General features: G+C 39.1%; 1 protein-coding gene across 8 annotated transcripts in view; it reads right to left on the bottom strand.

Annotated features, from left to right (window-relative positions):
• HECW1 (HECT, C2 and WW domain containing E3 ubiquitin protein ligase 1) overlaps positions 1 to 26,790 on the bottom strand; it is a 527,464-nt gene that overhangs the window by 100,086 nt on the left and 400,588 nt on the right. For all 8 annotated transcript variants that reach the window (XM_088797859.1, XM_088797857.1, XM_088797858.1 and 5 more), the window contains 3 exons: positions 18,940 to 19,082; positions 16,825 to 16,946; positions 15,406 to 15,591 (listed from right to left, as the gene is read on the bottom strand). In XM_088797859.1, the coding sequence (XP_088653985.1) occupies positions 15,406 to 15,591; positions 16,825 to 16,946; positions 18,940 to 19,082 (451 nt within the window). The remainder of the gene's footprint in view (positions 1 to 15,405; positions 15,592 to 16,824; positions 16,947 to 18,939; positions 19,083 to 26,790) is intronic.

The raw sequence follows: 26,790 nt of genomic DNA, 5'->3' as shown, positions 1-26,790 counted from the left end.
TTTGTCCAAATCACTCATTCCCTGTTGTTTTATTACATATGAATTCTTATAAATACCACTGTCTGTTTCAGGAATGTTTTATTTGTTTCCAATGATCTGTGGGATTTTCACAGCTCCAATTATTAATGTTGGTAAGGCAAGTTTCTTCTCATTATTTATCTTTTCCAAAATTTCTTAGGTATTCTTGTCTGCTTATCTTAATTTTTCCAGATGAACTGATATTAATTTTATAAAGTTACAAAATAGTTCTACTGGCATTTTGTTTAGACTCCCTTAAGACTACAAATGGTTTTAGAGAGAATTCATTCTTTATGATACAGAATGTACCCATTTCGTATTTCTGAACATGGGGTGATTGTTTATTCAAGATTATTTTTTTCTGAGTGAAATTTGTAGCTGTCTTCCTGAAAGACACATATTCTGGTTAAGATAGTTTATATTTAATATTGTCTGTTGCTATTCTGAGTGCTTCTTTTCCTGTTACGTTTTTGTAACCCATCATTGAGGTATCTAGGAAAGCTATTATTGGTGTATGTAGTTTGTGTCTGCTCATATTAAATGCTTCTATCAGGACCGGCCCGGTGGCTCAGGCGGTTAGAGCTCCGTGCTCCTAACTCTGAAGGCTGCCGGTTCGATTCCCACATGGGCCAGTGGGCTCTCAACCACAAGGTTGCCAGTTCAATTCCTCGAGTCCTGCAAGTGATGGTGGGTTCTGCCCCCTGCAACTAAGATGGAACACGGCACCTTGAGCTGAGCTGCCTCCCGGATGGCTCAGTTGTTGGTTGGAGCGTGTCCTCTCAACCACAAGGTTGCCGGTTCGACTCCCGCAAGGGATGGTGGGCTGTGCCCCCTGCAACTAGCAACGGCAACTGGACCTGGAGCTGAGCTGCGCCCTCCACAACTAAGACTGAAAGAACCAACTTGAAGCTGAACAGAACCCTCCACAACTAAGATTGAAAGGACAACAACTTGACTTGGAGAAAAGTCCTGGAAGTGCACACTGTTCCCCAATAAAATCCTGTTCCCCTTCCCCAATAAAATCTTTAAAAAAAAATGCTTCTATCAAATAAACTACTCTTCTAAGCATATCATCTTTCTTTTTAACTTGCAAATAGTGACAATCTTGTCTCCTTTACAAGGGTCCTTTTACCTTTAATCTCCTTTCTTGTAATATTGGTGAGAAGTTCTAGAACAATGTTAAATAAATGTGGCAGCTCCAATCTTTTTGTTCTTGATTTTGATAGGAAAACTAGAGTCCAATTGTAAAATAGGAAGTTGACAATTATGTTAAAGGAAACTTTATTTTTTTAACATTAATTTTATTTTCTATTAACACATTGATCTCCTTAACTGTAAATTTTGTATAATTCTTGATTTCTTGGTCTGTTTTTTAAGTATATTGGGGTGACAATTGTTAGGAAAGTTACATAGGTTTCAGGTATACAATTTTGTATTACATCATTTATATATCACATTGTGTGTTTACCACCCAGAGTCAGTTCTCCTTCCATCATCATATCCCTTTTACCCTAATCTACCACCCCCTTTCCCCCCTTACCCTCTGGTAACCATTAAACTATTATCTGTGCCTATGAGTTTTTGTTTCTTCATTTGTTTGTCTTGTTCCTGTTATTTTCAGTTTTATGTCACATATCTGTGAAATCATATGGTTCTCAACTTTTTCTGTCTAACTTAGCATAATAATCTCAAGATTAATCCATGTTGTCACAAATGGCATTATTTCATCTTTTCTTATGGCAGAATAGTATTCCATTGTGTATATATACCAAATCTTCTTTATCCAATTATCTATCAAAGGACATTTTGTTGTTTCCATGCCTTGGCCACCGGCAATAAAGCTGCAATGATCACAAGAGTACATATATCTTTAAGGATACATGTTTTCAGAATTTTTAAAAAAAAATTAAGGTTTATTGGATTGACAGTCATCAGTAAAGTTACATAGGTTTCAGGTGTACAATTCTGTATTACATCATCTATAAATCCTATTGTGTGTTCACCACCCAGAGTCAGTTCTCTTTCCATCACCATATATTAGACCATGTTTACCCTTTTCTAGAGCCACCCTCTCCCTTTACTCTCTGGTAACCCCTCCACTATTGTCTATGTCTATGAGTTTTTGTCACTTAATTTGTTTGTCTTGTTCTTTTGTTGTTTTCAGTGTTATATACCACATATCAGTGAAATCATACGGTTCTCTACTTTTTCTGTCTGACTTATTTGGCTTAGAATTATAATCTCAAGATCCATCCATATTGTCACAAATGGTCCTATTTCATCTTTTCTTACTGCTGAATAGTATTCCAGTAGTATTCCATTCCATTCCATACCACAACTTCTTTATCCATTCATCTATCAAAAGACATTTTGGTTGTTTCCATGTCTTGGCCAACGTAAATAAAGCTGCAATGAACATTGGAGCACATTTGTCTTTATGAATGTTTTCAGATTTTTTGGGTAGATACCCAGGAGAGGGATTGCTGGGTCATATGGTAATTCTATTCGTAATTTTTTGAGGAACCTCCACACTGTCTTCCATAGCGGCTGCACCAGTCTACATTCCCACCAACAGTGCATGAGGGTTCCTTTTTCTTCACAGCCTCTCCAATATTTGTTACTATTTGTCTTGTTGATGATAGCCATTCTAACTGTGGGGAGGTGATATCTCATTGTGGTTTTGATTTGCATTTCCCTAAAAGCTAGTGAACTTGAGCATTTTTTCATATATCTGTTGGAGATTTATATGTCTAGTTGAGCGAAGTTTCTGTCCATGTCCTCTGCCCATTTTTGAATTGGATTGTTTATCTTTTTGTTGTTGAATTGTATGAGTTTCTTATATATTTTAGATATTTGCCCCTTATTGGAGGTGTTGTTTGCAAATTTCTTCTCCCATTTTGTTGGTTGTCTCTTTGTTTTGTTGATGGTTTCTTTTGCTGTGAAGAAGATTTTTAGTTTGATGTAACCCCATTCATTTATTTTAGCTTTTACTTCCTTTGCCTTTGGAGTCAAATTCATAAAATGCTGTTTGAACCCAAGGTCCATAAATTTAGTACTTAAGTTTTCTTCTATGCAGTTTATTGTTTCAGGTCTTATGCTTAAGTCTTTGATGCATTTTGAACACATTTTGGTACATGGTGACAGATAGCAGTCCAGTGTCATTCCTTTGCACGTTGCTTTCCAATTCTGTCAGAACCATTTATTGAAGAGGCTTTCTTTTCTCCATTGTATGTTTTTGGATACTTTATCAAAAATTGTCTGTCCATATTTATGTGGGTGTATTTCTGGGTTTTCAATTCTATTCCATTGGTCTGTGTCTGTTTTTCTGCCAATACCATGCGGTTTTGATTTTTGTTGCTCTGGTTCAACATACGCAAATCGATCAATGTGATTAAACCACATACAATAAAAAATGAAAACCATGTGATTATGTCAGTAGATGCTAAAAAAGCATTTGACAAGATACAACATCCATTTATAATTAAGACACTTAATAGAATGGGTATAGAAGAAAAATACTTTAACAAAATAAAGGCCATATATAACAAACCCTCAGCTAATATCATATTAATGATGAAAAACTGAAGCTTTTTTCTCTATGTTCAGGAACAATACAGGTTTGTCCCCTATGACCACTGCTTTTCAACATAGTATTGGAAGTCCTAGCCAGAGCAATCAGGCAAGAGAAAGAAATAAAAGGCATCGAAATTGGGAATGAAGAAGTTTAATTCTCACTTTTTGCAGGTGACACGATTCTATATATAGAAAACCCTAAAGACTCCACCAAAATGCTATTAGAAACAAAAAATGAATAAGTAAAGTTGCTGGCTACAAAATAAAAAATCCACTGCATTCTTATATACTAACAATGAAATTTCAGAAAAGGAAATGAAAAAAAATATTTTGCAATTGCAGCAAAAAGAATAAAATACCTAGGAATAAACTTACCAAAGATTATGAAAGACCTATATACTGAAAACTGTAAGACATTTTTAAAAGAAATTGAAGAAGACACAGAAATGGAAAGACATTCCATGTCCATGGATTGGGAGAATCAACATAGTTAAAATGGCCATATTACCCAAAGCAACATACAGATTTAATGCAATCCACATCAAAATCACAATGGCACTTTTTAAAGAAATAGAACAAAAAGTCATCAGATTTGTATGGAATCACAAAAGACCCTGAATAGCCAAAGCGATCCTGAGAAAAAGAATAAGGCTGGATGTATCATATTTTAATCATTTTTAAGTGTACAATTTAGTGGCATTAAGTCCATTTTCATTGTTGTACAACCATCACCACTATCTATCTCTATCTCCCAAACTCTTTCATCTTCCCAAACTGAAGCTCTGTACTCATTAAACAACAACTCCTCATTCCCTCCTCCCCCAAGTCCCTGTTAACCTCTATTCTACTTTTTGTCTCTATGAATTTGACTAGTCTAGAGCCCTCATATGAAATATCATACTTGTCATTTTGTGTCTGTCTTATTTCACTTAGCATAATGGTTTCAATGTTCATCACTGTAGCATTTGCTAGAATTTCAATCCTTTTAAAGGAGGAATAATATTCCATTGTATAAATTATAATACATTTTGCTTATCTACTCATGCAAGATCTTTTTCCACCTTTACTAAGGTATAATTGACAAATAAAAAATTGTAGATAATTAAAGTCTATGAAAGTATTATTTTTAAACAAAAGACTTAATGTAAGTTTCATAATACAAATTTATATTATTCAAATCCTGACTTATTATGTCTATTTAATCTGTCAAACTGATGTATATAAAACACATTTTCTTAGCATTATAATCTCAAGATCCATCCATATTGTCACAAATGGTCCTATTTCATCTTTTCTTACTGCTGAATAGTATTCCAATAGTATTCCATTCCATTCCATACCACAACTTCTTTATCCATTCATCTATCGAAAGACATTTTGGTTGTTTCCATGTCTTGGCCACCGTAAATAAAGCTGCAATGAACATTGGAGCACACTTGTCTTTACTGATAAATGTTTTCAGATTTTTTGGGTAGATACCCAGGAGAGGGATTGCTGGGTCATATGGTAATTCTACTCGTAATTTTTTGAGGAACCTCCATACTGCCTTCCATAGTGGCTACACCAGTCTGCATTCCCACCAACAGTGTATGAGGGTTCCTTTTTCTCCACAGCCTCTCCAACACTTGTTACTATTTGTCTTGTTGATGATAGCCATTCTGACTGGGGTGAGGTGATATCTCATTGTGGTTTTGATTTGCATTTCTCTGATGATTAGTGATGTTGAGCATTTTTTCATATGTCTATTTGCCATTTGTATGTCCTCTTTGGAGAAATGTCTCTCCAGGTCCTCTGCCCATTTTTCAATTGGGTTGTTTGTTTTTTGTTGCTGTTGAGTTGTATGAGTTCCTTATATATTTTGGATATTAACCCCTTATCAGAGGCACTGTTTGCAAATAACTTCTCCCATTCAATTGGTGGCCTCTTTTTTTTGTTGATGGTTTCTTTTGCTGTGCAGAAGCTTGTAAGTTTGATACAGTCCCATTCATTTGTTTTAGCTTTTACTTCCCTTGCCTTTGGAGTCAAATTCATAAAATGCTCTTTAAACCCAAGGTCCATAATTTTAGTACTTATGTTTTTTTCTACACAGTTCATTGTTTCAGGTCTTATGCTTAAGTCTTTGATCCATTTTGAATTAATTTTGGTACATGGTGACTGATAGCAGTCCAGTTTCATTCTTACGTGGTTTTCCAATTCTGACAGCACCATTTATTGAAGAAGCTATGTTTTCTGTTGTATGCTTTTTGCTTCTTTTTTAAAAATTATCTGTCCATATTTATGTGAGTTTATTTCTGGGTTCTCAAATCTTTTCCATTGTTCTATGTGTCTGTTTTTCTGCCAATACCATGCTGTTTTGATTATTGTTGCCCTGTAGTACAAACTAAAGTCAGGGAGTGTGATACCATCAGCATTGTTCTTTTTTCTTAGGATAGCTTTGGCTATTTGGTGTTTTGTGGTTCCATATAAATCTGATGATTTTTTGGTTCTATTTCTTTAAAAAAAATGCCATTGTGATTTTGATGTGGATTGCATTAAATCTTGTATTGCTTTAGGTAATATGGCATTTTAAACTATGTTGATTCTTCCAATCCATGCGCATGGAATGTCTTTCCATTTCTTTGTGTCTTCTTCAGTAGAGAACCATATGATTTCACTTATATGTGGTATATAAACCGAAAACAACAAAAGAACAAGACAAACAACTGAAAGAACAAAAACTCTACAGACATAGACAATAGTTTAGGGGTTACCAGAGGATAAGGAGAGAGGGGGGAGCAGGGCTCTAGTAGAGGGTAAACGGGATCTAATATATGGTGATGGAAAGAGACTTGACTCTGGGTGGTGAACACATAATGTGAGATATAGATAATGTTTTACAGAATTGTACACCTGAAATCTATGTAACTTTACAAACAATTGTTGCCTCAATAAACTTTAATTTAAAGAAAAAAACACATTTTCTTATGGTAATTGCATTTCTTTCATTTCCTTTCAGATTTCTCTTTCAGTTTTCTTTATGTAATATGATATAATGTAATTTGTCTCCTAAGGTATATGATTATTGTATAGTTTGTGTCATTGATTAATAAATATTAATATAATCTTTCTTTAACCCCAGTTGATTCTGGATTTTAACATTCCTTTATGTGATATTATATGATACTTCCTTTATATGATTTTTGTTTTAATCACTGTATTAGTTTTCATTCTTTTATTTTTAAACTTTCTGAATCATTTCTTAGTTATGTCTTTTTAAAAGCCAGATCTGTTTGTTACCAATTCTGAAAATGTTTTTTTTGTTGTTGTTGTTTTGTTTGGTACCTCAGTTTATCCTATTTCCCATAAAAGTTATCCCATAACTTTTATGCTGGGCTTTACCTTTGTTATCTTGTTTGATTATTTCCATTTTCTTTGTTTCCTTGTGTGGTGTGTGTGTGTGTGTTTGTGTGTGTGTGTGTGTGTGTGTGTGTGTATATATGTGTGGTATATAAGTGTATTATGTTCATTTATTATAAGAATTTGGAAGGGAATAAAATCATGTTTTAAATGATACAAGCAGTTACCTTTTCAGTTTGTCAGATAACTATATTTAGCCTTTGGTTTTCAAATGATCCAATTTGACTCCCTTACAACCTACCAGGAACTTAGCAAAATTTTCCGTGTTCTCATCACGCTCTCTTTCCCTGCTTCCTCATGTTTTTCATCCTCGTTTGGGAATATTGATCCATTATGATCTTATACAACTATTCCTTTTCTATTTTAGGTATTTCCAATATTTTATTGTGGTTTTTCCAATATATATTAAGAGCAATTATTTCATTTATATTTATGTATTTGATTTATTTAAATACCACCAGTCATTTTATACTATGATTTTCCAATTATTGATTTCCTGTTCTGATATAGTTGTGAGCTCTCTAGAGAATGGCTTTGATGTTTTCTTAGGATGAGTGAAAGAGTATGGTGAGTTCTGAAATCTTGCACATGAGATATTTACACTTGAATGATACCAATTTGTCTGGATATAGAATGATTGTGTTACAACCTTTTTTCATCAATAACCTGCAGTTGTTCTATTTGTATAGTTTTATGGATGGGAAATTTAAAGTTTGTCTGATTTTTGTTCTTTGGTAGTAACTGTCACATTATCATGGCTATGTATGGATAAGACTTTAAAAGGACATTCCAAAGTATGTGTAGATATAGAATTTTATTTATTTTAAAGATTTTTATTAAAATATAGCTAACATACAATATTACATTATTTTCAGGTGTACACCACAGTTATTTAACGTTTATATACCTAAAGAAGTGATCACCTCAATAAGTCCAGCACCATCTGACAGTGTACCATGCTATCACAATATTGTTGACTATATTCCTTATGCTGTACGTTACATCAGATGTATAACAAAGTGGTTAGACATTTATATAATTTAAAAATGATCCCCCTAACTACTTGTAATCTAGTACCCATATGGCATTATATATAGTTATTACCATATTATTGATTATACTTCCCTAACTTAACTTTATATCCCATTGACCAATTTGTAATTTCCACTTTGTATTTCTTAATCCCTTCCTTTTTTTCACCTATCCCCAAACCCATCTCATCTGGCAACCATCAAAATATTCTCTGTATCTATTTATTTCTGTTTATTTGCTTCTTTATTTTGTTCTTTAGATTCCACTTATAAGTAAAATTATGTGACCTTTTCTTTTGCTGTCTGATTTACTACGCTCAGTACAATACCCTGCAGTCCATCCATGTTGTTGCAAATGGCTAGATTTCATTCTTTCTAATGGCTGAGTAATATTCCATTGTATATATGTACCAACTCTTTTTTATCCATTAATTAGTTAATTAATTAATTAATTAATTAATTAATTCTGGGACACCCAGGTTGCCTTCATATCTTGGCTATTGTAAATAATGTTGCAATGAATACATGGATGACCCCTGAAAGCAGCGTTTTCGGTCTCTACAGATAAATACCTAGAAGTAGAATTACTGGGTCCTTCTTTGTCTCTTGTTATACCCTTGTTTTAAAGTGTATTTTGTCTGGTATAAATATTGCTAGGGCAGCTTTTGTTTGTTTCCATGTTTATGAAATAACTTTTTCCATTCCTTCACTTTTAGTCTGTGTGTGTCTTTTGATCTGAAGTGAGTCTCTTGTAGACAGCATATGTAAAGGTCTTGTTTTCTTATCCATTCAGCCACTCTATGACTTTTTTAAATTAATTTTTAAAATTAGTTTCAGGTATACAAAACAATGTAATAGTTATACATTTACACCCCTCACAAAGTGATAACCTCCCCTCTCACACTATGTCTTTTGATTGGAACATTTTATCCATTTACATTTAAAGTAATTGTTGATAGATATGTATTTATTGCCATTTTATTATTCATAATTTTTATTTATTTATTTATTTTTTGGTCTTAATAAAGTCTCTGTAAAATTCCTTGTAATACTGGTTTGGTGGTGTTGAACTCCTTTACTTTTTTCGTATCTAGGAAGCTCTTTATTTGTCCTTTGATTCTAAATGATAGCTTTGCTGGGTAGAGTCATCTTGGTTGTAGGTCCTTGCTTTTCATCACTTTGAATATTTCCTGTTAATCCTTTCTGGCCTGTGAAGTTTCTGTTGAGAAATCATTTGGTAGTCTTATGGAATCTCCCTTATAGGTAACTAACTGCTTTGCTCTTGTTTCTTTTAAGATTCTCTCTTTGTCTTTAACCTTTGGCATTTTAATTATGATGTGTCTTGGTATGGGCCTCTTTGGTTTCATCTTGTTTGGGACTCTGCACTTCCTGGAGTTGAATATCCATGGCCTTCACCAGGTCAGGAAAGTTTTCTGTCATTATTTCTTTCTATAGGTTTTCAATTCCTCACTCTCTCTCTTCTCCTTGTGGTATCCTTATGATGCAAATGTTGGTATGCTTGATATTGTCCAAGAGACCCCTTAAACTCTCCTCAATTTTTTTGGATTCTTTTTTCTTTTTGCTCTTCTGATTGGATGTTTTCTGCTACTTTATCTTCTAAATCACTGATTTGATCCTCTGCTTCATCTAATCTACTGTTGATGCCCTATAGTGTATTCTTCATTACAGTTAATATATTCTTCATTTCTGACTGGTTCTTCCTTATGTTTTCTATTTCCATTTTTATGTTTCCTATCTCTTTGTTGAAGTTCTCCCTGAGGTCACTGATCATTCTTAAAACCAGTGTTTGGAACTCTGCATCTTGTAGGTTGTTTGTCTCCTTTTAGTTTATTTATTTATTTATTTATTTATTTATTTATTTATTTATTTTTCTCTAGAGCTTTTTGTTGTTGTTCCTTTATTTGGATATATTTTTTTGTCTCCCCATTTTGGCTGCCTCCCTGTGTTTATTTCTATGTATTTATTAGGGCTGCTATGTCTTCAAGTCTTAGTAGAGTGGCCTTATATAGTAGGTGTGCTGTGGGGTTCAGTGGTGCAGTCTTCCTAGTTCCTTGAGCCACACGCTCCAGATATGTCCCTTGTGTCGGTTGTCTGTGCCCTCCTCTTGTAGTTGAGCCTTGGTTGCTGTTTGCATGTCAGTTGGAGGGATTGACCCTTGGGCTTATTGGTTGTGAGGACTGGCCTTGACTACGGTGGAGGAGTTGTGTTGCAGGGCCTGACCCCGAAGAACAGGATCTGCCTCAATAGGGTTCTGGTGCCTGCCCAATCTGCCCCTTGGGTGTGTTGTCCTTGGAGGTGGCTCAGTGATGCTCCAGCTCATTTCAAAGCTGGCCATTGGGGGGGGCCAGCCACAGAGGACCTTAAGAGGGGACCCATTACAGGTCAAGTTCAGCTGACCCCATGTCCCACCTGGGGCCACCTGGCAGGAGCCACAAATAAATACACAGTTGGCCACTGCTCATGCCATGCTTGAAAGTGCCTTGAGAGGCCAAGCCTTGAATCAAGGCTGGTTACCGCTAGTGCTCTCTTAGGGCTACTCAGCCAGAGGTACATGACATGCTCATGTCAGATGCTGCTTGTCTAAGTTCTGCAAACCTTTGAGAGAACCTAGGAAAGTGCATCATGAACCAAGGCAGGCAGTTTGTATGAAAAAGCCACTGGAAGTAGCTTGGGTGTGCCCAAAGGGTGTGTGGGGTGGGGACTAGAATCACCAGGGTATGGCAAACAAACAGTGTTAGCTAGCTTGATGGAGACTCAGATATGGCAGCAGCCTGTGTCTGCATGCTGGGAAGGGTCAGGGCTCAACAAAGAAAAAATGGCCTCCATCAGCTCCCCTGTCCATGAGAAAGCTGCCCCTCCAGCCCCCTCCTAAGCCAGACAACTCAGTTCCCCACAATATATCCCTGCCACCTTTCTAGGTGCTGCCCCAGTGCTGCAGCTCAGAGTGAGTGATTCTGTTGGTGAGCAAGTCTGCACATGATCCCTACAAGAGGAGTGCCTGGGACTCCAGCTTCCATCCATCTCACTCAGTCACAATCTACACTGACTTTTACAGCCAGAAATTATGTGGACTTCTCTTCCTGGCACTGGAACCCTGGGCTGGAGAGGGGCTTGGACTCCTCGCTCCTCTGGGGAAGGGATCTCCACAACTGAGATATCCCTCCCAATTTTTAATGGTCACATGTGGGAGTGGGACCACATTCTTCATCTCTGCCCCTCTTACCAGTCTTGAGGTAGCTTCTTCTGTTATGTTCTTAGTTGTAGGGCTGAGGTTCAGCAAGATTTCAGGCAATTCTCAATGATGGTTGTTTTGTAGTTTAGTTGTAAATTTGATGTGGTTGTGAGAAAAGGTAAGCACAATGCTTACCTACTGCGCCATCTTGATTGGAACTTGCCTTCTCTTAACTCATTTTAAATGTAGAGTACAGGGTTGTTAATTATAGACATGACATTATACAGCTTATTTGTCATTTATAACTGAAACTCTATCCCCATTAAACAGAAACTCCCCATTTTCTCTTTCCCCCAGCCCTTAGCAACCATCATTCTACTCTGTTTTTATGGGGTTGACTATTTCGGATATTCATATTAGTGGAATCATACAGTATTTGTTCCTTCTGTGACTGGCTGATTTTACTTAACATAATGTCTTCTAGGTTTATATATGCTGTAGCATGTTTCTGAATTTCCTCTTTTTACTTTTTTATTTTTTAAGATTTTTATTAAAATACACCTAACATACAATATTATATTAGTTTCAGGTGTACACCATAGTTATTCAATATTTATAGATCTAAAGAAGTGATCATCATGATAAGTCTAGCAACCATCTGATACAGTACTGCACTATCACAATATTATTGACTATATTTCCTATGCTGTACAGTATATCCCCATCACTCATTTTTTTTATACCTGGAAATTTGGACCTCTAATCCTTTGCATGTATATGCCACATTTTGTTTATGTATTCATCCATAAACAAACATTTAGGTTATTTCCATATCTTGGCTATTGTGAATAATGCTGCAAAGAACATGGGAGTGCAGATATCACTTCGAGATTTCAATTCTTTTTTTAAATACATCCAGAAGTAGAATTGTTAGATCATATACTAGCTCTATTTTCTTATATCTGCTTCCTCTCAGCTTGTTCTTTGTTTATGGCTTCTTCTTGCTTAATAAAAGTCATGTGCCCTTGTGTCATTTTGTGGATGATAAGCAGATATATTTTAAAAATTCATTTCTATTTTCTGAAGAAAATTATATTATGCGATATGATTTTTCTCAGATTGTGATTCTGTTTATTTCATGTAGTAGGTTACTTCATAGGGCCCTTCTCATTTTGTTGTTTTCATTCCTGCCTCCATCTCATGCCTTCCCCAGTCAGAATCCTTCCCATCCCACACTCTCAGCCCCACCACCTCTCTGGATGATAACCACCCTCCTCGGTTCAGCCTTGGAACCCACTTGAGGCCCACAAGCAATCTTTACCAAAGTTGGGTGGGAGGCTGTGTCCTATGTCCTCCTATCTCAAACTTTCAAAATGACAGATCAGTCAGATGACATTTTGTTCTTTGCTTAAGTCTTTGTCTCTGTGGCCCTTTGTAGAGATGATTATGCATGCAAAGATAAAAAACAGCTGGACCTCAGCCCTTGTATTCCTGCCACAGTGCATACTAAAAGTAAAGGTTGTCATCTCTGAATGTGCTGATAAAACAAGAAGCAGATTCCCATATTAACTTACTTTTTATGTCAATTATGAAATCACAAAGTCAAGGCAGGCATTATTATTGCTACTTTATGATAAGCAAAATGAGACCCAGAGAGGTGAAGTGACCTGCCCAGGGTCACATGTTTAGAAAGGGATGGACCAGTCCTGGTACACAGTCCTCCTATCTCTATTTCCCTCCGCCCCCATCTTCCATTGTTCCTCCCTACTCTATGGATTGTGATAGCACATTTCAAATTTAAGATTACATTACTCCAGCAATTCAGTACACGGTAGGCCTCTTAGAAATTTTGTCTGCCAACTGTGTTTGTGTGCGTATTCAGTTAATAAGAAATCTGAGACCCTTTTGTGTGTGTGTGTGTGTGTGTGTGTGTGTGTGTGTGTGTGTGTCTGTAGTCACACAGTTAGTTTGTATTATAACTGAAAGCAGAACTCAAGTCTTCCCATTTCAAATTCATACTTTTTTCTTTCTTGTGTATGATACCATCTCACTAAACAGAATTAAAGGGAAAATGTCTAATATGCATTTCAGAAATAAATTCCCTAATATGCATTTCAAAATGATTAAATCTCTCCGTGCATGTCACAGTTGCTGTACTTTCTGCTGGTGTGATGACCAGGAGGTGGGATGTACCATGGAGGACCAGGGCTGATTGCATTTGGAGCCTTCCTGCATTCCATGGGTTCCCTGCTGTTTGTATCCTGGTGTGAGAGCTTCAGTCATGGAAATACAAGGCTAAACAACCGGTTTGCATTTGTGTGTGCTCTTGGCATTATAAGCACTGCCTTTCTGCTCATTGATTCATGTTGATGTCCTCTTGGCACATTGGTTAAGCAATAAATGCAAATAGGCCACCACTGCAGACCACTGAGAAGAGGCAAGAACTCCCCAGCACTGATCCTTTATTTTCTGTTCTGGCTCAGGCTTTATTTCCCACCCTAACACATCTCAGCAAGTCCTCATAGTATCAATCACTGTCATTCTCCCAGTGGAGGACACATCAGCAAATGAGAAGGTCCTAGGGAGCAGATTCTGGCTATGGTGTCTTTTCTGCTAAGCAACTAATACCCAACTACAGAGGAGCTGGTCATAGAGCTTCCGTGTACTAATGGACCTGCACTAGTGGACATAATCTTTCAACACACACTCCAAAGAGTCCAGGTACTGAGTCACGCTAAAGGGTGTGTGGGAGAGGGGTTTGTGGCTCGCAGGGGACAATGACATCCCAGCAACTCACTTTGGGGAGCAGTAGCTTTAAAGGTTCACAATCACAGAGGAAAGTGATAAGAGTAGGCAGGAAGGTAGAGATGAGCAGGAGGAGGAGGAACTATCCCCTGCCGAACGTACCCTTGGAGATCACCCCATTTCCAGATCTCAGAGCATGTGCTCAGTAGAGCCCAAGCCGGCAAGCATGTCTGCATTGCGGTTTGGACAGGCTTAATGGCCTTTCAAATGAATTGTGGGAAATCGGCGGGTTCATGTTTGCACCCTAGAAACAGATCTGGAAGGCTAGAAAACAGGGGAGGTGCGGGAGAGAGAGGAGAAATATTCTACCTATAAGACTAAAAGCTGTCACCCAATGCAAGCAGAGGCTGCTACCCACCCTCGGGTCAGTCCGCTCCATGTCTTGCCTCCGAGTGGATTTAAGATTTTTATTAAATCTATTTTACTAAATCTAAACCTATTAGCGAGGTTTGTACTTGCCTCGCTAATAAACCTTTTGTTGCTTTTGCCTACCCGACTCTGTCATTTGACTGAATTCTTTCCTTCAAGAGACAAGAACTGAGGAAAACGGCCTTTCCCAGTAACAAAAGGAACTGTGTAATGCAGTTTTCCATTGAGAGACATGACTGCTGGAGAAGCTTCTGGTCCTTTGACATTAAAGAGGAAGGGGTGTGCTCTACCAGACTTTACAAAAGATCACACAGGAACAGTTTTTTAGGAAACTTTTAGCCTGTCTTATAAATACATTGAGATGACTGATGGCGATTAGGAAAAAACATTCTCACTTTAGTAAACTCAGCTAGGCTTCTAGGTCACTGCTGGAAAGGACCAGTTTTGGTTGAGGTCACACAAAGTCAAAATGCAAGCCAGTTTACATGACACAAGCTCAAACCATCCCATCACTGTTTGCCAGGCTGTTTTAATGAAATCTGAAGGCTTATTAGAGAAATCATAATGAGTAATATAATAATATTCCCAAATTAATAACTTTATTCCCTGAGAGTTAGTAGTTTAAGAAGGCAAAACAGTAGAAAAGTCATTGAACAGAATCTGGTTTCAAATTCCAAACCTAAATTAAAAAAAAAAAAAAGTAGACAGTAATTCTCAAATAGGCGTGATTCTGCCGCACCCCGTTCCCCCTCCCCCGGGGATATGTAGCAAGGTCACAACTTGGTGGGGATGCTATTGGTCAGTGGGCAGAGGTCAGGGGTGCTGCCAACCATTCTACAACACACAGGACAGAAACCCTGCTGTGGATAGTCACTTCTCCCTTCCCCCTGGTGGCCAATGGCACATCTCAAACACACACGCTCTCTTTTCCTCACCAATCTCGCTCCCCACGTTCTCACTGTCTTCTCCTTCAAGGAAAGAGTCCCTTTAATGAAAGGCCCACACAGCAGTCACACTCACCTTTCCCTGTTGGTCCGTTTTGACCTCCCAGCCGCGGGGCAATTCCAGCCGCGTGTCTGCAAACAGGTTGATGAAATTTACCAAGTCCCGGTTGTGCTGGTAGCGTTCGAAATTGCGCGCATCCCGCCGAACTTTGAGAATCATGTGCTTTAAGCAGGTGCTACTGGTGAAGACTCTGTAGGCATTCTGAGATGGGGTCATAGCCCATTCGGGTAGGGAGGAAGGAATTAGGAAAAACACAGACCGAGTACACTGTGAACACCTCAGTGTGATGTAATGTGATTGCTACACAGGAACTTATTGTGAGCCTTGCGGAGGTGGCCTCCGAAGCAGAGATCTTCCTCAAAAATTAAATGAGCACCCATAAACACACATGGACCTGTTTGAGATCCAGGCTCTACCTGCTCCTCTGCAGCCTTGGACACAGTGGGCCTCCGCATGCATCTCAAAGGCTCCCCTCCTTCCTCTCTCCACCCTCTCTCTCAGCATCTTGGCTCTCTTGAGTCTCGCTCTATCTCTCTGAGCATCACTCCTGTCCGTCCTTCATGGATCCATCTTTGACTACACAGGTCTGCCCTCATTCCTCTTACCTGTCTACAACAGGGTGTATTAATTTAGGGTTCCTGGGATTTAAGGCAGGACTTCAAAGGTCTGCCACTCCTTTGAATCTTGGGTAGAAATGTTTGTATGTGGAGGAGTTGGACAAATGAAAAAAAAGAAAGAAATAAGTTTTAAGCTTTTCTAATTGTGCAAATGACAATTTTATAATACATGTGGATACTGTGTGTGTGTGTACGTGTGAGTGATGAAATGAAAGACTGCTTGCAGCCAAAGTAGGCTGACACAGTGGCTCCTGCTGGACCAGGGCCTCTGGTACCCCGTGCTAAGGATATCAATTTCTGACATCCTTGTCCCCCCTTCAGCACTCACCCCTAATCACTGGGAAGTTGGGTCTAGCCACTCTATGTCCTAGAGGCTTCTGAAATATAACCTGCTAAAAATGATCTCCTCCTCCCCTTGCCATAACCTTTGTCACCTCATCAAACTACTGCATCTGCCTTATGCAGTCAGCACCTAACTCAGGTGTCCAAAGCAAAAAGGGCTGAGACTTTCTTGAGTTCTCATTTCCCAAGCCTCCTTGACCACAGTGGTGCCAAACACCATTATTGATTCCACACAGAAATATCTCCTGCATTGAGTCATTCCTTTCCCTGTGGCCAGCCCCTTACATAGGGCAGGCCTTGATCATCTCTCACTTGAGCAGCTGAATCAGCCTCTAGTCCTCTCAGTGTCTCTCCTACACTTCTGCCAGAGAAAATGTTTCATCAAATATGCTGATCACCTAATGCCAATGTAAAGTTGTGTTTTGGATCTTGATGGAAGCCAGACTAGGCTCACTCTGTGTTTTGGAGCACTCACATAATTGGCATGCAGTACAGTGAAGAACTCAGGATTGGTGATGAATTTGACCGCTGGGGACTGCAGCAGCAAGGTGATTTTTTGTGAATTCACTGGAGAAAGTGACCCTTCTCTCCTCAGATCTGGAAAAAGTGAAGCAAAACAAGAGTGTATTGAAAGAAAGTCATTTTTAACACAGTACTTCTCTCTGCACACCAGTAGAACACAAGCCTTCACTTAAACAGTTGGAGTGGACTGTTGTTTTTAATAGTAATCTGACTAGGAGTCAGTGATGCGACCAGATGTCACAATCATATGACCAAGTGTCACAGCGATCTGACCAGGAGTCATATCACTTTGTGTATGTCAGGTAAGAACCATTATTTTCTAGTTTCCCTGTATAACTTCAGTTAGGATCAAGTGCTTGAATATCTTGTCCCTTTTATGCCAATGACTTTTTTCTTATTTTCTTTACAAATCATAGTTATGATAGGTTGTTTGCAGAAAGGGCCACAATTCCTGCCCTCCTTGTATCCACACGCATCTGCACACCCAAAGGGGAGACTTTGCAGCTTCTCCCCTTGTTGAATTCAGCTGGCTGTGCATCTGGCTTTAACCAACAGAATGTGACAGAGGTTCGGAGCCAGGGTTTCAAGAAGCCTGTGTGTTCCCACTCTCACTCAGAACTCTGCCACCACTGTGAAAACAAACTTGGGCTAGCCTGGTGCAAGATGAGAAGCCATGGGGGCAGGGACAAGGCACGTCAGCTGAGACTCTCTCAGGGCAGACACCCCATGGCTGATTGACAGCTGACCAAGATGCATGCCTGCACCTAGTGGTGTCCTGAGGAATCACCCAGCTGAGCTTTGCTCAAATTGGTGCTCTGCAGGACTGTGGGATAAATGCAAGGCTATGAGTTTAAGCTACTAAACTTTGGGATGATTTGTTACACAGCAAATGCCAACAGATCTGATACCAAACCCAGAAATAAATGTTCTGCTCCTTTGTTCCTCAAGTTTCTAATTACTCAGCTACTTTACCACATCTCTCTCAGAAGGTCGAACAAAGAAATCACTAATAGAAAAACCTAACCTAGTCAGTTTAATTAGTATACCTAATAAAATGAATAAAATGGAGGCAATTACATTGCCGGTGAAACTGTACATGCACGTAAAAGAGTGCATGAAAATGTCCACTCTTCTGCATTGTCAAAGATGCCTGGACTGGAAGCATGCGCCTGCTTGCTCAGACTATTTTTTGAGCTTTCTTTATACAAATAAATTTGCCATCACTTAACTCAGTTCTTTAAAAAATAGATTATTAGGATGTCACTATGATCATTTATGTTATTACAGGCATAAAAAGTGAAAGCCAGTCTCCCATACCTTTCGAATATCCTCATCTGAGTTCCACTCAGGCAGATTGAAAGAAATGACAACCAGGCCCTGATGGATGCCTACAGTGTTTGGTGAAAAGGCTCCCCTGCAGTGTGCATAACAATAAGCCCAATGGAAAATCTCTTTACTCCCAGCTTCCTCCTTCAAGGAGAACCGTATTTTATTCCAAAAGGAAACCAATAATTATTCCTATTTGTGGTTTTGTTATGTGACTCTTTTGAAGTAGACTGTGAATTTATTAGTGCATGTTTTATTTATAAGTGGAAAGTCCTTGTGATACCAACACATAAATTTACTTAACTAGCAGTAATTAAGCCACTGTGAAAATTGCCTCATGCAGAGTATCATAGCAAACCAGCCCTGCATGCACAGAGTATCATAGCAAACCAGCCCTGCATGCACAGAGTATCATAGCAAACCAGCCCTGCATGCACAGAGTATCATAGCAAACCAGCCCGGAGTACCCAGGTCCACCTGTCTTCTGTCTACAGACCCCCAAGACATGGTGCTGGTGCTGTCGTTATGTGAATCCACTTCTGCTTCACTTCCTGGTGGGAAACTTCTGTCTGCTTTACTTTATTGGCACCTTGCCTCTTTCTGCTCTGCCCTGACCTCTGCCCTTGCCATTGCTCTCTTTTCTCCAGGGCGCAGCACCATGCCACAAGGTAGGGCAAGGGGCTCACACACTATCACAGACACTGGATGCCATCCTGCAATCAGGGGACCGCTCTGCTCATACCTAAGCTTGACTGAGAAGATTCGGCCTCTGAGTCACTCCCGCCACCTCCTCCGTTGCCTCCCGTTAGGACTTGCTCACAACTTTGGCTGCCAGAATCTTCTTCAGGCCTCTCTGTTGCAATGGTTCGCTGAATATTTTGATACCTTTGCATCAGAAAATGGAAAGACAGGAGTTAACTTCTGTTTATTGGCTTGTTGCGGGATGGTTCTTTGACTCAGAAAATTGAGGAAATCTGTAAAGTCTTGAATGTCAGGGAAAAAATGCTTAACTTTCCCACAAGAGAGCCAAAACCATTAGCAAGACAAGTATCTCTGGATGATTTGACTTCTCTTTGTTTTGTAAGCTATGATGAGTTTCAAGTATGGTAACTTCTAAAAAATCAACACAAATAATAGCTAATCATAAAAAAAATAGCCTATACTGTACATCAAACAAAATCTGGCTAAGTTTAAAATAAGGCTGTGGGAAGTAATTTAAAATGTTACAATTAAGATATCAAATTATCCTACATAAGTCTACAAACTAGAATAATAGTTCTACTCACTTATTTTTATTTGACAGGTAACTGATACGACTAGCAGGGGTTGTGGTAATATTACATACTAAAAGCATGCTGGCAGAAAAATAAATGTTTTGGTAGACAAATGTTTTCTACTTATTCAAAGGCTCATTTTATTTTTCTTCCCAAGTTGGGGATTTAATCAGTTGGTCAGCCAGTAAGTCAACTTGCCAGGTACCTACTAAGTGATTTCCAGTATGCCCAGGCTCTGTGCTGGACTTTTAGATCAAAGTATGATATCGCGCTGCAATAAACACTGGGGCGCATAAATTTTTTTGAATTAGAGTTTTGGATTTCTCCGTATACCTCAGGGATGATGTAGATGCCTGATCACTGCACTGTACACCTGAAGCTGAAGCTGAACAATAATGAATGTCAACTACAATTTTATATATATATATATGTAGTTACAAGAAGCGGAGTACAGCATTAGGAATAGGGACAGTGGAACTGTAATGACTGTGTGCGATGTCAGAGGGGCAGTAGATGGGGGAAGGGGATTATCACTGTGTGAGGGATATAAATGATAAATGTATATTACATTGTGCACCTGAAACTAATGGGAAAAAAAAGTATGATATCGCACTCTGAACATACACAAAGCAACTCTAAGAATGGAACTCTAAGCAAACTATAACTCTAACAATGTGAAAAAACTGTCCGAGATGTGTAAACAGGGTGTGAATACAGGTGAGAAAACACCTAGGGTACATCCATTTTGAAATCAGGGTACAAACTTGTTGGGGAGCTTGCAGCGAAAGAACATGGGGAAAATAACATGCCCCACAGAGTTCACCGTCAGGCAACTCTGAGCAGCTTGGTGGGAGCGTCAGTATATGTGGGCAGCACAGGGGAGGCAGACAGCACCTAGCAGGTGGCTCAGGAAGCTACATCAGAATCACCTGCAGGCTTCTTAAAAGACAGACTCCTGGGCCCACTCCGGAGTCTCTCTGAGCCAGTAGGTCTGGGGGGAGGAGGAACGAATGTGTATTTCTAACTATTTTCCGGGTAATCTGAGGCTGCTGGTCCAGGGACCAACTTTGAGAATGACTGATGTGGCGGCTGGGTAGCTGCTGAAAGAGAGACAAGTTCAGCTATATGCTGAAAATGATGTCCCCCATCTGTGGAGAATGCGCTGGAGGAGAAGAGCATGGGGCTGGGTACAGCTGCTGGGGACTACTGCACCAGCCCAGGCTGGAGCTGCGAAAGGGGTTGTGGACCATGTTGGTCTCTAAGCCTACTGCTGAGGGAGAGGGACATCCACATGCTGTAAGGATGCTCAGATCACCTCTACTTGCCTGCAAAACACTCACAGAAATGTCCAAATCCTCCCTTGTTCTTGATAGCTTGCTCTGTCTAGTTCACATTGTATTTTAGGCAGATATCCGGCTGTGTCGTTTCTCTTTGCCCAGCTCCACTTCCTTTACTCTAAGCAGCCCCCTTTCTCCTCCCCATATGACCTCTGTTTCGCCCGATAGCGCTCAGCCTACCAAGGTACATGACTAGGATTCAGATTCCCTTTTCCTTAAGGCACAGCAGGAATAAGAGTAGGGGCCAAATTCAATACATATTTAAGAACAGAATTTATAATAATTTTATATGTAGAATCAATAGGATTCGCGGTCTGACTGGATATGGAGGTTAAAGAGGGAAGGGACTATTGTGGCGTTAAAGGCTTCCACTTAGACCAGGTAGGTGGAGGTGCCAACCAGGTGGGCAGAAAAGATTTTCGTGTGGATTTGGACATGGTGACATGGGGCTCCTTAAGGTCATGCAAGTGACCAGGAGAATGTTGTTATATGGGTCTTGTGCTCAGAAAGAGATGTGGGAGTGAAGGAAGGGGAGTGAAGTGGAGGAGGAGGTCGAGAGTCCAGGTAGCAGTGAATAACTAGGTGTGCAAGTGCACTCCAAGATGTGGGCAAAGGGGACCCACCATTACACAGTCCAGGTGTGCTGTGGCAGGGTTTCTGAAAACCAGTAACCTCTTTCCTTGACTTTAACAAGGATTTTTTTTTTCTTAAGTGTGGTCTCCAGGCCATTTGCAAAAAAATCATCTGGGTGATTATTATAATTACAGAAATTGAAGCAAAATAAAAACCTGAATTTCTAACGAGTTCTTCAGGTAGTATTATCTACATTTAGGTTTGAGAATCACTGGTCTAGGGGCTTTCTGCACATTTTATTTTATATAGAGAGACTCAGCCATTCACTGTTTACACCTGGCAGAAGACACCTTCCTGCAGCAGTTACTGTGAGGCATTCCTGAGAAGATCTCATAAGAAAATGCGAACAGGGTTGAGGATGCACAAACAATTATAAAAAGAAATACTTGTGTTTATGTCTGTGGTTGGGAGATTGTGGGGAAGGTGAAGGGTGCCTGTCTGGGATGTTCTGCTGGAACTCAGGGAGTACAGCCATGGTGGGAGGGGTGGAGTGAGCCTGAGAGAAGCTATCTAAGTGGGACGGGAGGAATGGTGCCTGCCAAAGACTAAGGAAGCTGCTGTCAGGAGGATCTCCTAAATGGCTCATGACAGGTTGCATTTTCCCAAAATAGCTTAACAATATTTTGAGTCCCACATGCTTTTCTAGAGCCTATTAAGAGGTAGAATGAATGTTTCCTCCCCTTGAACCTGGGAAGGTGCTTTGGTTACCTTGAATAACAGAAGATAATGTAAGTGACAGTTTACGAGGGAACACAGTGGCCATGCTGTGAGGAAGCCCAGTCCACATGGAAAGTCCATGTGTAAGTGTTTTGGCTGACCAAGTAGCATCAACCTCCAGATGTGTGAGTTTCCAGCCCCAGCCACCCTCTGACTGTAACCATGAGATAGCCTGAGAGAGAACCACCTTGCTGAGTCCAATCAACCATGATATATAATGATAATGATGATGATACTAATTATGATGAAAATAAATGATCGTTGTATTAAATATATTTGGAGAGGTTTGTTATTCAGCAATAGATACCTGGAACAGGGCTTAGACAAATGTCAAATTGTACTCTCTCTTGTTCTTCCTAAACAGCAATGACCACAGAAGAGAATTTTTATGAGTAAATACACTCTTCTTTGATGATGAAAATGTTTCACAACCTGTTTCACATGTCCTCAGTTGGGACTTGGTCATCTCACACCTTACTGAGTCAATAGCCTCAAATTCCAGGTATAAGACCCACCCCTGATCTTTGCTGGAGTGTAGAGGCAACTTGGGGAAGCAGGACACACAGGGGTGTGTAGGCATCACTCAGTGAGGGCAGGACTACAGCTTCAGAGGCTTACTCTGCTTTACAGATGAGAGAGGAGGTCAGAAAGCCAGTTCTCATCCATTTCGTCAAAAATTATCCTTCAATATCCTCCCTAACTTTTTGTGTGTGTGTGTGCAACAAAAGATTAAGTACTTATATTACACAAAGAGTTCATGAAAATTGACAAGAAAGTCAGCTGTAATATCTAATTTGTAAATGGACACACTCACACACACACATACACAAACACACAAAACAAAACGAGAAAAAAAAAGCCCTTCCAAGATCAAGCCAAACAACAGCAAGACAAAGCTCAAGAGCAGACAATTATCATGGGAGGAGCTACAACTGGTAAAAGAAAAGCTCATTGGAAACAAAAGTTGAGCCTTCCTCCAAGAAGTGAACACCAGGAACACCACTTAATTCAGCAAAAACACACCAAAAGATGAAATGGAAGTAAAGCTGTTCTTGCTGGCGGAGTGAACTGCTTTAGAAAGCATTTATATCAAATACCAAAACCATATGAATCTCCTTGGCCTGCTCTTTTGGGCATAGAATCGTAAGAACATGCTCTACTACAAGGCAACCCTAATATTTAATAGTCTCTTGGGCCTTAGCCAAAATAGTGATAGAGAGCAATAAGCAAAACACAATATGGCAAATTAAGTTAACTAAATTACATATACTCACTGGAATGTGATACAACTATTTAAATGATAATCCTAAAGCTATGTAGCAATATGAGAATGTTTATAATACATTAAGTAAAAAGTGAATATAAAACTAACTAGATATTATCATTATAACTATGTAAGGAGTATGCATGCTTGTGGAAATTGAAGATGGATAAAATGTTTTTAAAAACTAAACCTTGGAGTAGTAGAATTATAGATCTTTTTTTTTTCTTACTTAAAACTTCCACTTCTAATGGCACAATAATTTTATCCAACTCTAGTTGATGATTTAAAATGATAATCCAACTCTAGTTGATGATTTAAAATGATAATACATATTTACATTTGCTTAATAAATATTTGTGAAGATAGAGTTAGCTAATTCAGGATATTCTGAAACTGTAGGAATTAACTTGGGAAGCAGTCTTGTACCGTCCTGTTTAACTCTGGTGCTATACCAGGTATTGAAGCAGGTACACTGCAGAATATAGAAAGAAGGTAAGGACTGTAACAGAGGTGAGCATGACTGACAGATCACGTGGTTATGGAGGAGGTACCGAGTTTCCCCGAAAATAAGACCTAGCCAGACCATCAGCTCTAATGCATCTTTTGGAGCAAAAATTAATATAAGACCCGGTTTTATTTTATTATAAGACTGGGTCTTATCTAACATAATATAATACAAGACTGGGTCTTATATTAATTTTTGCTCCAAAAGATGCATTAGAGCAGATGGTCCGACTAGGTCTTATTTTCGGGGAAACAGGGTAGCTATGGGCTCTGTGTGGGAGGGTTTCAGGACCACAGGATGTTTGTGTTGGGCGTTACAGGATGGAGGTGTGTACCAGCTGGAGGGCAGGCAATGAGGGATTTCCCTGAAGTGGGAGCATGTGGCAAAGCCTTTAAAGGCTTCAATGGGTGGGCCATGTGGGGAGCGGCCGAGTGTGAGCGAGTCACCACACACTGCTTTTGTGCACTCTGCATTGTTCAGTGTGCATTTCCGTGAACAAACACATTTGATTTTTCACAATCACCCTGTCAGGAGTCAAGGGAAACTCCTTCTTCCAACACTGAGAAATATTTCCATTTTGCTTTGAGACAGTATTCATTGTAAATTTTTCCTGACAACTGAAGGGTATCAAAAAGTGACTCCTCTTTGTGATCTGCAGTGGATAAAAGACTGGCAATATACTTCCTGTGCCTGACTTTATCATGCCAAATCACTGAAAAACTTAAATGCTTGAAACCAATGGGTTAAGATAAGTATTGAAGAGCCTGGATACTTATCGCAAGGCTCTCTGACCTTCCCTAAGTAGGTTTCTTTCTCAAGTCTCTAAATCCTTTTTCTTTTCAGCTGTTTAGGCAGAGGCAGCAAATACAACTTCCTATTCAGCAAAGTCTGGCTGAGTCATCTGGCTTGCTCAGCTCCAAGGGAGAGCACCGGAATTTACACATCAAAGCTGGCAAAACTACTCTAGAGGCCTGATTCAGATGAATTTGGTCTAATTTCAATATTATAGAACCTAAAGACCATGAACTTTCAAGGATTTTTGTGTCATAGGTCAAGGTGCTTACGTCTGCTTCCAATTTATTGTTTTGTTTTAGTGTTCAAGCTGCACCTCTTGCAGATGTAGCCTGATGATGCTCTCCCTAATTCTTAGCCTGCTATACAATTTTAGTTTACCTGTTCTGGCAAGACAGACCTAGAGGGTATTTCTACGTGGGGATTCTCAACACAACGTCTATGTAAAATGAGCCTGCTGCACCCAATGGATTTTTAGTTACGGGAGTTTTGTTGCAATCACCATGAAAGTACTCTTCCCTGGATTTTTGGTGCATTCATATCTAATAAACCTGGATTATCACAAGGTATCCATTATAATATGCTTTCTTTTTATGGGAATGATGGTAGAGAAGAAATATGCTGCCAATGAAAATCCTTAATGACTTAAACACTCAGCTACTGATGGGGAACAGTGGAAAGTAAATGTCTTCCAAATGCTCAAGCAATAAAATAATCCTGGTGATTTTCACCTAAAGCATGCTTCTCTGTGTACAACAGTAACCAGAAGTCAATTATTTGTCTCTGTATATTTTTAATAGGTCTAAATTGTCCACTTTTATTTTCTGGTGGATATACAGTTCAATTTCAAAAGATAATAGGTTTGTCTCCCAAACCTAGGTCTTTATTCTTTTTAATACCTTTCAGCCTTTCTTTTATTTCACACTAACAAGATGACCTGTGGATACAACTGAAGTTGAGCCTATATTTTGCATTCCTGGTAACTAAAAGTGTCCCAAAGTCACCATCCTGTCTTTAAAGAAGAAAGATATCTATTATGATGCTCACATTAGCTTAAAGTATGGGAGAGATGCTACTTAGGATTTTGCTTGCAGGTTAAAATGAAAATGACAACTTTGCAAGTTCATCAGTAAGGGTCTAGTTTTTAGACAAAATAATTCTTAAAAAGTGCTTTTAAACATTTTTTTTCTAAGATGAAATCTTTTTAAGAATTAGTATTTCTGAGGATATAGCAATAATGGGTTGAGAGCAGACATGAATACAGTGATGTATACAAGGTTTGATGACTAATTTCGCAAACTCATCCTAGACAAAGTGCTACATGCCTCATTGCTGAATATCATTAGGGTCACCTTCGAAGTACTCCCCTTGGGAAGCTATGCACCAATGCCAGCACCTAGTCTACCCTTCAAACCAATTTTCGCACTCTTTTTCTGGAATGGCCATCAGAACTGTCATTGCATTATCCTTGATGTCCTGAATGTCATCAAAATGTCTTTCTTTCAATATTTCTTTTATTTTTAGGTAAAGAAAGAAATCACTGAGGGGCAGATCAGGTAAGTAGAAAGGGTGTTCCAATACAGTTATTTGTTTACTGGCTAAAAACTCCCTCACAAACAGTACTGTGTAAGCTGGTGCATTGTTGCGATCCAAGAGCCATGAATTGTTGGCAATAAGTTAAGGTCCTTTTCATCTAACATGTTCATGCAGCCTTTTCAGCACTTCCAAATAGTAAACTTGGTTAACTATTTGTCCAGTTGGTACAAATTTATAATGAATAATCCCTCTGATATAAAAAACAGGTTAGCAACAGCATTGCAACAAGTTTGCAAACTTAATTGTCAGACTTTGTATGACAGTTTTTCTCCAAAAAGCTTCTAGTATGCTATGGAACTTATTCTTGGAATGCTTTCAACTGCTGGAATTCTAGATCCTTTTGAGAATCTTACAACAGATATGGATCAGTCTGGCAGAAAAATGTGCATCTGTGTATAATTTTGTATAAAATTTACGGAGAGTTCATGGAACACTGACACCCTCAGTGAATACCTGGGGTGGAGGTGGGAGCTTC

The sequence above is a fragment of the Rhinolophus sinicus genome, chromosome 4 (genome assembly GCF_057876585.1).
Source record: "Rhinolophus sinicus isolate RSI-liver-muscle chromosome 4, RSI-T2T, whole genome shotgun sequence".
In the NCBI taxonomy this organism is placed as follows: Eukaryota; Metazoa; Chordata; class Mammalia; order Chiroptera; family Rhinolophidae; genus Rhinolophus; species Rhinolophus sinicus.
This window is presented reverse-complemented; position numbering and strand designations above follow the sequence as displayed.